The 11783-nt window shown below is 39.7% G+C and overlaps 3 protein-coding genes across 4 annotated transcripts; 1 reads left to right on the top strand and 2 right to left on the bottom strand.

Annotated features, from left to right (window-relative positions):
• Positions 1-40: 40 nt before the first annotated feature.
• Positions 41-4280, bottom strand: PSRP4 (plastid-specific ribosomal protein 4). Of its 2 annotated transcripts, XM_089784242.1 has the most exons (4): positions 3921-4280; positions 3765-3829; positions 3509-3682; positions 41-263 (listed from the first exon to the last, which is right to left on the bottom strand). In XM_089784242.1, exons 1-3 carry the CDS (start codon positions 4084-4086, stop codon positions 3548-3550), a joined length of 366 nt encoding a protein of 121 aa, XP_089640368.1. In that variant the 5' UTR covers positions 4087-4280; the 3' UTR covers positions 41-263; positions 3509-3547. The 2 variants fall into 2 exon arrangements, with proteins under 2 accessions (XP_089640368.1, XP_021289198.1); XM_021433523.1 differs by lacking the exon at positions 41-263 and having other exon boundaries at positions 3424-3682; positions 3921-4273.
• LOC110420270 (uncharacterized) lies at positions 1433-3254 on the top strand. The gene is made up of 2 exons (XM_021433522.2): positions 1433-1796; positions 1886-3254. The coding sequence occupies exon 2, from the start codon at positions 1937-1939 to the stop codon at positions 3248-3250; it is 1314 nt and encodes a 437-aa protein (XP_021289197.1). The 5' UTR covers positions 1433-1796; positions 1886-1936; the 3' UTR covers positions 3251-3254.
• A 1867-nt stretch (positions 4281-6147) lies between the features above and the next one.
• Positions 6148-10962, bottom strand: LOC110420316 (auxin transporter-like protein 2). Its single transcript, XM_021433584.2, has 9 exons — positions 10102-10962; positions 9580-9797; positions 9285-9470; positions 8992-9104; positions 8700-8883; positions 8497-8594; positions 7746-7953; positions 7322-7579; positions 6148-6717 (listed from the first exon to the last, which is right to left on the bottom strand). The coding sequence occupies exons 2-9, from the start codon at positions 9751-9753 to the stop codon at positions 6496-6498; spliced, it is 1443 nt and encodes a 480-aa protein (XP_021289259.1). The 5' UTR covers positions 9754-9797; positions 10102-10962; the 3' UTR covers positions 6148-6495.
• Between the last annotated feature and the right edge of the window lie 821 nt (positions 10963-11783).

Here is an 11783-nt window from a genome sequence, read left to right on the forward strand (position 1 = left end):
ACGTCCCAAAAAAATCCTTCACTTGTTTCAATGCTCTATCTTGCTGCATTTAGCCACTTTCCTTGTGAAGTTTAGGCTTGATTGGATAGAATCTAGTCGACATAATCAACACGAACGTTGAAGGCCTTTCCCTTAGCTTTACGGTGATCCAACTCTCGCAATGATCGGTCATCAGCGACTCACGTTATGCTCAGACGACTGAAGTAAAGGCAATCCACTTCTGCAGCTATCCACCTTTGCACATTCTTTCTTCATTCATACACCTACAAAACAAGTGCTAAATCAGTAGCAACTCAAATTAACATTTTAATCCCTAATTGATTAAATTGATAGAAGTTAAATTAAATTGACATGCTTATGTAAAATTCGAAGAAAATCAACTACAATAACTATTTTATACTAGAAAAACTCAAAATCTGTGATCCTTTTAGCACCTGAAACTGATGAGATAACTCTATGAAATAGAGTTACCAATAACTAATAACCAGGTGACTACTTTCCCTATTCCAAAGAAGCATGCAGACCATAGGTAGAAATTATAACTTGGGTAATTTTTGTCCTACCAAATAATTGTAGTTTAATCTTTGGTGTAGTGCATTCGAATAATGTTTTAGCCTAATCTGTCAAGTACAGACATCATGATGCCAATTTACACAGATATTAGAGCTGTAGATGCTGTAAGTAAGGTATAAACGTCAAAGGAGACACTGTAAAGGTTTTGGAAATCTGAAGAAGTTCGAGATCAGGTAAAGAAAGGAAGTCCTTGTTCTGACTTCCCTATTATGTAACGTGGCAACATTTTATTGGTGACCAAAGAGGGGACACGAAATCAAGGCAAGAAGTTGGGGCAGGAGATTTTTGTTTCTGGCATACATCAAACTTGTAACAAAATAAAATCTTTTTTTTGTTTGTTGAATTTGAAGAAGGAGAATTCAAATTTTACATTTTAAGTTTAATAAAATTAAATTATTTAGTTTTAATGCCTAATAAAAATGTTGACAGACGCAATAGCCTTTGATGAAGTCTCTATGCTGATTATCAGATTACCTTGCCAGAATGTCCCACGCCTTAATTTTATTGATGGAAGACTATAGTGGAGACAACGTGAAAGGTATATGTGAAAAAAATGGAAGAGAAAAGCAAATTGGAAATGAGTTAAGTATTTCCTGAAAGTCCTTTTCTGTTCCATTAATTCCTTTTCTCATACTTTGGAGGTCGAAATAGAGGAAGGATGGTGAAGATTCATTCATCCAAATGAGACGTAGAAGAAGTAATCCTGCTGTCCCATGTATCTGTAACATGTCACAAAAATGTCAGGCCTCGGAATTGATTCTTGAATTGTATTTGTACTTGGCCAGATTATCTTCATAATCCCAGGAAAGGAAATTCTATTGTATTCTAATTTGTAATGTGAAAAGCACGATCATGTCAACATAACGACATTAACTCCTTGTTAAATCATGGAATTTCTGTTAGCAACTCAGTGGCATGTGAATAAAAATGTGCGACAATCTATCACTGTTATTTGAATGATTAGCCTTAAAAGCTCTAATAAAAACAGCAGCCTGAAAGTCAAGAAAGAACCCCATTGCCATTATGTGTGTCCACAAATCCACAACAATTGAGAAACTCCTTTCCAGGACGGAGCATTAACCTTCCTGTCTAAATCTCTAGCCATCGACCAAAGTTAGGCAGGTTAAGGTTTACGATGGTCTGGATTCTGCTGTATCATTTCAGGTGCTGTAGCTCATTATTGTCGAGAAATGATCAGGATCACATGGATCGATATTCTGGGGGTATGCTTAATTACAGTCAGATCTTTATTTTCATGTACTACTTTGATCTGAATGCCTTTAAAATAACCCCTCAAAACTGTCTCCTTCAGGTGAGTATTCTCTGTTAAACTGTAGTGGCAGTGAGCAATCGGTTTCAAAAGATGGCAGTGAGAAATTTGTTTCGCATGGCTAGTTACCAGCTATTTCTTCGTATTGTCAAATTACCAATCTTCTCTACCATATCATTGTTCTTTACCATCTCATTGGCTGCTGTATTCTTCATCATCTATGAAAACATCCTGACTTCGAATCTATCGATGTATCCTGAACATATTACAACAAATGAAATCATTACTGCACTAACCACCAAAAGCGAGGGACAATCCAGGTCAATTTTTAGCAGCAAGCCACTGCAAATTACCACGGAAGGAAAGGTGGAAGGGGTCGATAGTGAAAACGTGGATCCTCTAATTCCTCCATCCAATGTCACCAGGGAAGAAAGAATAGCTTGGTTCCAGAAGAAACTTCCTGAACTTGAGTTATTCAAATCAAACAACTTGAGTTCACAATTCCATGACCAAGTTCTGGGTTTCTTCGACAGAGACTGTCCAATTCGGTACTTCATGATTTGGCTTTCACCAGCTCAGTCCTTTGGACGGAGGGAATTCTCAGCTTTAGACAGTCTGTTCAAAGCTAGTCCTAAGGGATGCTTGATGATCTTATCACCATCTCTTGATTCCAGGCAAGGATACAGGATTCTGAAACCACTAATTGATAGTGGTTTTAAAGTTCTTGCAGTTACACCAGACTTGCACTTTCTAGTCAAGAACACCCCAGCCGAGGGTTGGCTTGATGAGATGAAGAATGGGAGCAAGGACCCTGGAAATATTTCATTATCTTACAATCTTTCCAACCTGATTAGGCTTGCAATACTGTACAAGTACGGAGGAGTTTACTTGGATGTAGATTTCATAATTCTTAAAGATTTCATGGGATTGAGGAATGCAATCGGTGCACAGAGCATAGATCCAATCATCCGGAAATGGACCAGAATAAATGGGGCAGCTATGATTTTCAATGATGGGCATCCACTTCTGCATGACTTCTTACAGGAATTTGCCATGACCTTTGATGGAAGTAAATGGGGGCACAATGGGCCTTACCTGGTTTCCAGAGTGATTGGAAGAGTAGAAAATGCTCCGGGTTATAGCCTTAGAATCTTGCCACCCAAAACCTTTTATCCAATGAGTTGGACGAATATAGACAGACTTTTTAAGAAGCCCCAGACTGAAGCAGAATTGCAATGGGTGGAAGACATGTTAGTCACACTGAAATCAAGCACACAAGCAATACACCTATGGAACCACCGAACCAGAGATTTTGTGATCGAGGAAGGAAGCGTGATTGAAAGACTAATCTCAGCCTACTGTGTGATTTGCCAACAGAGGAACAATCAACAGACACCGCCCATTTAAGGAAACACCATTGCTGCAATTTTCTTTCTCAATAGCCAATAGTAGTTGTTCTAGTTCTAGAATTATTGTAGTCGTGATTCATTTTCATAGTCAGTCATAGAAAGTTCTCAACTTTTCCCTGTGCAAGACAAGCATGTAAGAATCAACTTAATTCTACCAAAAAGAACCCAAAATTCAAACGCAGAGAAGAATTCATACAAAAGAGTGTGTTGATAGTTGCAAATACAGCATACCCTAGTTTTGGAATTTGAGAATTACCAGAGAAATGAACAAATTAACCATGATGGGGTATAGCTACTAGCTGGAAAAAAGAGACTCATCAATTTCAATCTTGATCTTGTCATCATCATCAAACTTATCTTTCCTCGGGGGAGATGGAGGAATCGGTACTCTTGGTGGCCCTCTCCCTTTCTTCTTGTTCCTAGGCCTCGCCTATACAATTTTATTCAAAAACAAAGTTCAAAACAAATTTCCATAATCAACCTTTCACCACAAATGGGGGAATAGCACTTACATTGCCAAAGGAGTGATTAAAGCGCTTCCCTTTCTCTGTTTTCTTATCCCCTCTGCCACAGTACACTGAAAGCCAAAAAAAATCAAAATTTTATAATCTTCAAAATATACCCTGGACAAAGTAGTGACAAGAAATTGCAGTTGTTTTTTTAGTTACCGTAGGGGATTGAGGGAGAAGAAGCAGTGGAGAGTGAAACTGAGGAAGTTGAAACTGACAAGGAAGTTCCGAGGGTATGGGAATGAGAAGAGGAAATACGAGACAACGAAGAAAGATTGACAGATTGAGCTGGAACTGGAGCAGCTCCAAGTAGCAGTGAAGCCATGGCTGTTTCTTCTGTCGACTTTCTGAAGGATAAGGTAATCACAAACCTCTTCTTTGTGGCTTTTAAGGGAAGGATATGGCTTCAAGTTTTAGCCCAATCCCAATTTTTTCCCTGTCTGTCCAAGCCCAGCTCAAACCCTGGGCAAATTTGAGCCCTCAAGCTCTTTTATCTGCAAGGAAAATTAAATGGCCCATAGGAAGAGGCAAAGGAAGGGTCGATGACAGAGATGACCCATTTCCCAAGCCAAGGAAGGGTCCATAACAGTCAAAGTCTTGGGTTATTTCCATTTTTCATTTCCTCTCCTGATAATCTGACAAAGCTGAGATACCAAGTAATTTGGAGACAAGATTTGGATCTCTTAACTAAATTCTTCTGAAATCTGCAGCTTTCACATGTAAATAGTATGTCAATCTAAGCAAAGTACTTGCTTATTGTTGTAATCTTCCTTTAATTTTAAAGTACCCTCTAATCCAATCCTTTCCAGGATGCTTATATCAGCAGCATTTCATTCTCTCTTTTTTTTTTTATCTTACAGGTTTCTTGCTGAAGCAGATGATGGCTCCGAAATCTAACATGTTACTTTCTTTTATCGGTAACTGTAGGAATCATGGCACTGTAATCCATGAACAAGGTACCTTGCTAAGAAAGGCTACATGCAGTCTCGTTATAAGAGGCTAAAGCAGGAATTCGGACAACGAATAAGCTTTATTATATTTGCCATGGAAGTGCTTTGAATATGGTCAACCTAAGCTATGAAATGTTAGAGGTCATAAGCCAAAAATTTGCTTACAAGTTAAGACAGACAGCTTTTGAGTAACCTAAGTACCTAACCCAACTTCAGCTATTTCTGTAGGCTTACAAGTTAGATATCTAGACTGCCTTTCCTGATTTAAACTATAGTCTTACATCTTAATGAATTAAATTGAGCAGATAAATTAACCAATCAATGAACCAGCATATAGCTAGACAAATTCAATGTAAAGTTGAACCAAATTCACATGCAATGGACCTTGAACTTTAGATTTTCGATCAAAGATTTAATATATATGATATAAATATCGTTATAATTCTCCTTTCGTCACTTTTTATGTAAAATTTCAAATTCGTCAAGAATTTGAAGACCTCTTTCCTATCATTAGGATACAAGATCTCGATGACATTATAATAAAGGTAGCGTAAATTTTGCACATTAGTCATTCACATTGTCATAGATTTCACATTGTTTAATTATTTATATAAAACATAAAGATAAGTAGTAAGTAAGGATGGGTATATAAAGATAGAATCCTAAGCCTTTTTTTTTTTCAAATCAATTTCAACTTTGTGAGACTGGAATATCAACAAACTCAAAAAACATAACAGCATCAACACACAGTTAAATGGAAGTATAGGCATGTGCTACTAGATTTGGTCAATACCAAACTAGATTTATTGGAACCAACTCTCTCTCCCATATGATCAAACCACAGAATTTGTCAATTCTTTCTTTACCTAATCATGGAAAAAAGCCAACAACACCAAACCAAATTTATGACTTGGTGTTGTACTAAATGATCCACCTGAAATCCTGTAAAAGCCTAATCATGGTTATTTCCCGTTCTCTGGTCTTTTGTTCAAGTTAGTCCTTGGAATCTAAAGAAAACAGCAAGAGGACACCCATATGTATCGGCTGGCATGTGCCAGAGAAATAAGATCGAAGGCCCAACGAAGGGATTTGATTACGTTTATCGGGGTTTTGATTATCAGGCATGGAAACCCCACATGAGAGAAGATACATGTATCATATACATGTAGGTATGATGGCATGTGAAATTTAAGGGAGGGGAATATTTAGGAGTAAAGAGTGGCACGTGACAAACAGATGAGCCAACGTGCAAGCCATGTGAATGGTGGGGGGAGTCCACGGCCCACTCTCCTCCACAGAATCAAGCCAAGTCTTTTGAAATCAAGCCATGTCTCAATTAAAAATGAGAAACAGACCCATGCCCCTTGATTGTTTATGATTTACTTTGGGAACATGATAGTGGTAATAATTGGCATTGCAAAGCTATACAAAAGAAATAAGAAAGAAGAACGAAATGTTTATATTATCCCAAGAAAAGGACGGAGACAGGTAAAAGATATACTATTATCAGATTTAATTAGGCCTATGCTTTGATAGCAAAGGAATCATCACAATTCAACACACTATTTTATCAACTAATTTGAGGGTGGAAGGGGAGGAAAAAATAGGAAAAAGAAAGGGAAAATCCAGCACACATCACATGTAGGGAAGATATTGCTATGTCCCCATGTATGATACAAGATATGGAGGAAAAACAGGGAATTCTTTTTTTTTTGGTGGGTGTGTTTCTTTTTATATAGGGGGGAGGAGTTGGATTCAGGTTGAATTGTTGATCATGAGTCAGCTCAGTGGTGCTGTGCAGCTGCTCCTGGTGCTGGTGTTGGAGGCTTGCACTGATAGCACTTGGCAAACAACCCGAAGGTGTCAATTTGTCTGATGAAATTGGTCATGCTAGCCCATCCACCGAACCCAAACCCGACCACCAGAATCCACACCACAATGAAGGCGTTGAATACATACATTGCAGTCCAGCTTGGCATGAAGAATGGAGGCTTTTCTGCAGCATTCTGCTCAGTAGAAAACAAGGAATAGAAATTAATTAAACTTTCCCAAATTTCCAATCAAATTGTATTATTAAGTTGGGAGGGGGCGACCAAATCAGTCAATTGGGTTTGGCAATTTGTTGACAAAAAATGTGACTAACTGCTAGAGACCAACTGGAAGGAAAAGAGTCAAGTCAGCCAGCTCATCCAAGACAGAGTACTACCACTGCAACTGTAGCATATAACTAAATGAAAAAGACATGCCAACCATCCCCAATTCTTCTCGTAACGTTTCCAAATCCAAGCCTTAAATGCTTTTGTACATTTGCTGCAGACTCTCTACCCCCCCTATCTCTCCACACAATGTGGCCACAGCTACTGTGGAACTGGAATGTGGGAATCCTCATCAAACTTTCAAGGACTGTCCACTTCAATTTCAAAGACCAACATACCCCTAATAATTAAAGATAACTACAGCTTGAACCATACATGAAGGGATCAAAAGGGCGGTACGGGCTAGTGGGGCAACAAGATAGTGGCCCTAGAGTGTAAAGAGAACAGAGGATTGGTAACGGTGTAAGTGAAGCAAAAAAGTGGTAAAATTTGTGTTTTTGTGTTTTTTTTTTACCTGTCTAGCAGAGGCTTTTCTGTAGGTGAGCATATGGGCTAAAGCTGGGATGACGTAGACGGTGAAGCTAACCAAAAGAGCACCAACTGCAGAGTTTATAGGCCCAAAGAATGGGAAGATGATGGCCAGGAACCAGATTGGAATCACCACTGGCAGCCTTGCCAGTGCCCTCAAGCAAATGCTTCTTGTGTCATGCATCCCTATCACCTTCTCCCACACGAAGTACAGCGGAGTACAAGCGAACCCAAATGTGATAAACTGCAAAACATTTTCATCACATCACACCCGTTACTTTTTACTACTAATCAAGTAAAAACTCGCACATTTAAAATACTACTGCTTGTACTTTAGGAGGTAAAACTGCTCCCAAAGTGCCTAACAAGCAATGATTAAAAATATATTATAACCATAGAAGTAACCGGACCTGGTGAATAAGCATTAAGATGACGGCGGCGTCACGGAAGCGGGTCTTGGGGAGGAGAGAGAAGGCATTGGAATGGTTGAGAAGCTGGTCCCCGAATGCCCAGTAGACGGCGGAAGCAGATGGAAGGGTTAGAGTAAAAACGTATACTGTGGCCAACAAGTAGATGTACTTGAATTTCTGAGGCTTCCACATTGCATGCATGATTTCCCTGAAAATATAAGAAAAAGAAAAAAGCCCATCAATCAATATATGTTTTTACCTTGATAAATAAGGGTAAATGGCCGAAATACCCTCATGCAACAGGTAAGGGAATTACAACTGATGCTCCTTTTTAATTTTTTAGTATTATTTTTAGGTGAATAAACTAGGGACTGTTGAGTCTATGACAGAGAGATTGTGGTACAGGTAAAAGACAAAGGAGACCAGACTAGATTAAGGTCAGAATCAAGCTGCAACAGGGAAAAACAATTCGCAAACAGTTGAACATACGACCATTGCACTGTTCAGTTTCCCTGGAGAAATGGAGAAAGGAGAGGGAAGGGCTGGGGTTTTTGGGGGGAGGGGAGGGGGGGAAGAGATTGTAGTGTTTGTTTCCGAGCAAACAAAAGTAGTTTGCATGATTTTGTCTGGGGTTCTCGAACCCCAAGATGGGCGGCAAAAGCTGCAAAGAGAAGCCGTGTAGAAACAAGAGAAAGAAAGAGAGAAGAAAGGGAAGGGTGAAATCAATATTATAAAGAAAAAAAAGGCTTACACAGTCACAGCATGTCCGCCAAAGGTGTAGAGAATGTTCGTGGCTCCGGTGAAGTAGAGCACTAGCTTTGTTGGACCGGAGTGAGTCACCCCGTCAACCTGAACAGCAAAAAGATCATATGTAAAAATGAAGAGCAAACCGGAGGTTGCATGGGAGGAAGATCATGGCCGTTGATTTGTTGGTTTTAACTGGCTTTTTTTTACCTGGCCGTGAATAAGGGCAGCTATGGCCAAGTACCAGGCCGTATAGGTGGTCATCCCAAGGCCTAGAAAAGACCAAATACGGTAGTTGTGAAAGGAGGGTATGAAAACTGTGGTTGCGCAGCAAGCTCCAAAAATATAGGTCCATGTCCTCTTGTCCAATTTGTCATTGATGTAGTAAATATTACTGTTCAGCATACAAAGTAAATACAATGGTTAAAAAAGGAGATGAAACCCAGATTCAGATTCTGCTGAAATTTTTGATGTTAAATCAAGAAGAAAAATCGATGCTAACCTTGCACAAGCTATAAGTTGTATAACAGATCCGAATAAGAGGAAAGTACAGTTGAAGGCCAGTCCAACTGCCTTCCAGTATGGACCCAGCAGACCATCAAGCACTTCAAACCACTGCAATCCGAAACAGTGTAGTAGTAACTTTTTAGTATTATAGTTGAGATCACTAAAAAGGGATTTGTTGGACAACAGTAATCTTTTTGAGGTTTTTTTTTTTTTTCTAGGGTTGGTTACTGCTAAGGAAGATTAGGTATCGGTGGTGGTGGGTGGTTTTCAGGTTTCTTGATGACAAACCTGGATGACATGGTTCTTGAAGCTGACGTTCTCCTTCTCCTTCCTGCTTCTATACTCTATATAGAGCACACTGATGAGATATGCAGTCCAACTTCCAATCAGTCCATAGAATACCTGAAACAGAATTCCTGATAGCATACCCAATTGAGAGAAGGAATAGGGCAGTGTCAACAGCACTTGCGCCACCTGCAAGGAGAACAGAAGAAGAAGAAGAAGAAGAAGAATGTCAGGTTTTAAGAGGAGAACAAATGATGAAACGAACTGATAGTTGAGGATAATTGGGTAATGGGAATACTTGATTGGACGCGCAGCTGAACCAGGCATCCCAGGCTGAGCCACCATGCCAGAGGAAGTTCTTGACGCTGAACATTGAGTGTTGTTCATCTTCTTTCTCTTCTTCTCTGGTTTCATGCTCCGTCTCGCTGAAGTTGGAGACTATTGCTTCTTCTGCTTGCTTCTGAGGCAACATTGTCTTCGTTTATCTCCAAAGGCAACGTCTAAATCCTTGTAGATCTGAAACATATAAAAGACAGTTAATGAGACAAAAACTATAATCAAACGAGAGCAGCCCCCAAGAAAACGAAAGTCAATAATACCCCAGATCCAAACACCCTCAATTTCTTCCAAAACGTAGAAAAAGATAAACTAAAACTTCCATTCCATAGAAATACCAAAAGGAGAGGGGAAAGGGAAAAACCTAAAGGAAAAAGTCAAGTGAGTTGTGAACAAAAAGGAAAGAGTGTTAACATGTTTTTCACGAACCAAACCAAAGAGAAAGAAACCACCCCAAACCCCCCCAGTACCACTTTCAACAAACCTTGTTTCTGAGTTGTCTCTTTCGTGCAAAAGATTGAAGGAAATCAAGCAGAGAGATCTGTCAATGACCCCAAAATGAGTGCGATTTAAAGACTGTCCTTTGCTTGAGTTGATCTATCAACTTTATATTTTCTTCTTTTCCCTTCCTTCTCAAGAATGGAAAACCAAAAACAGACTGGTAATTAGAGCTAGCTAGCAGCAGGGGCAGAGAGTTGGATTATGCTGTGTTAAAGAGTATAAGAATTCTCCATTCCAAGAATTGGCAGAGAAGGAGCTTTAAATGCCCACCACACGAAAATAATTGACTCAAATCTCCAGCTCCGAATCTCTTTGCCTCCCTTCCTCTGTCAAGAGAAGAACTGCAACTTTAGCCACAGTAAAAGCTCCTTACTTTAATGCGCCACCAATTTTCTCTGCTGAAGAAAAAGCAGTGCCGCACCCAAAGACGGCGAGACCTTAAAAGCAGGAAAAGAAGACGAAAAACAAACTCTCTCTCTCTCTCTCTCTCACTCCTCCGTCCCTCAAACCTCACCCTCTGGATTCAATGGTCTTCGCAGTTGTTGAACAAAGGACCATTTTCTCTCCTTTTCAGCTTACTCTATATATTTATATAGCACTGCTTTAGTTTTTATATAGTAACACTATTGCTGCATCAACAGTGTTACTCTAGCAGTATTTGTTTTCTCTCTCTTTCTTTTTGAGAGTTTGAAAGGAAAGAGTGAGAGTGACTAAACCCCAAATTCCCTGTGTATTCCACTTCTGATTCGATTCCCGGGTCTTCTGTTTCTTTTGGTGGGTAGTAGAGAGAATTAGAGATCTAAGCGACTTAGACGTTGTTCTGATCAGAAAGAGAGACTCAACCTTAACCCAAGACCTTGCTTTTTATAGACCCCTCCTTTGGTAAAAAAAAAAAAAAAGAAACAATGCTTTACTTCCACTCCTCCTGAAGATAATCTTATCCACCATTAATCAATTACTTTTTACTTGTATTTATGCAACAGCCGCTCGCTGGCCAGGACAATTTATTTCTACCCCCAGACCCAGAGCTTGTTTCCGAGGCTCTTAAGTTTTGTTACATTACAATATACATTTATGTGCCATTTAAGAAATACTGCGACTGCTACTGCTACTGCTACTGCCGCTGCTTCTGCTGCAGCTGCAGCTGCAGCTTGCTGCTGACTAAGCTGAGCAGCTCAGATCCAAATCCAAATCTCAGTTCAATAATTCCGGGGTGACTCAATTTTCCCAATTGAATTCCTTTTCTGTTTTTTGTTTTCTAATGCTGGATTCATTTTCCGTATTGAATTTTAATTGATCGAGGCTTCATCAAACTCCCCTCCCTGTCCCCCTCCCCTACCCCTCTAATCAATGGAAAAGAATCCCATTTCCCACTCGATCTCACCAACGCGTGCCGAACAATGGCGTGAGGGGTTGGCAGCACAACCGAGTGTTAATGGAGGTGGGTTTGGATCACGCTTTGTCAGTGGCGTGTGGTGGTAGCGCAGTAGGCAGTTCCGCCGATGAAAGATGCGATGGACGATTTTATTTCTTTTATCGTGGGCCGCCTAACCCAACCAACCAATGAAAAATGGAGGCCCATTATGATTTTCCCTTGCTTTTTCTTTTTTGAAAAATACAAGGTTTACACTTTAGACTTTACTCACGCTTTTAAGCACTTTCTCA

This window comes from Theobroma umbraticum, unplaced genomic scaffold, assembly GCF_002168275.2.
Source record: "Theobroma umbraticum cultivar Fairchild unplaced genomic scaffold, ASM216827v3 scaffold_86.0, whole genome shotgun sequence".
Lineage (NCBI taxonomy): Eukaryota > Viridiplantae > Streptophyta > Magnoliopsida > Malvales > Malvaceae > Theobroma > Theobroma umbraticum.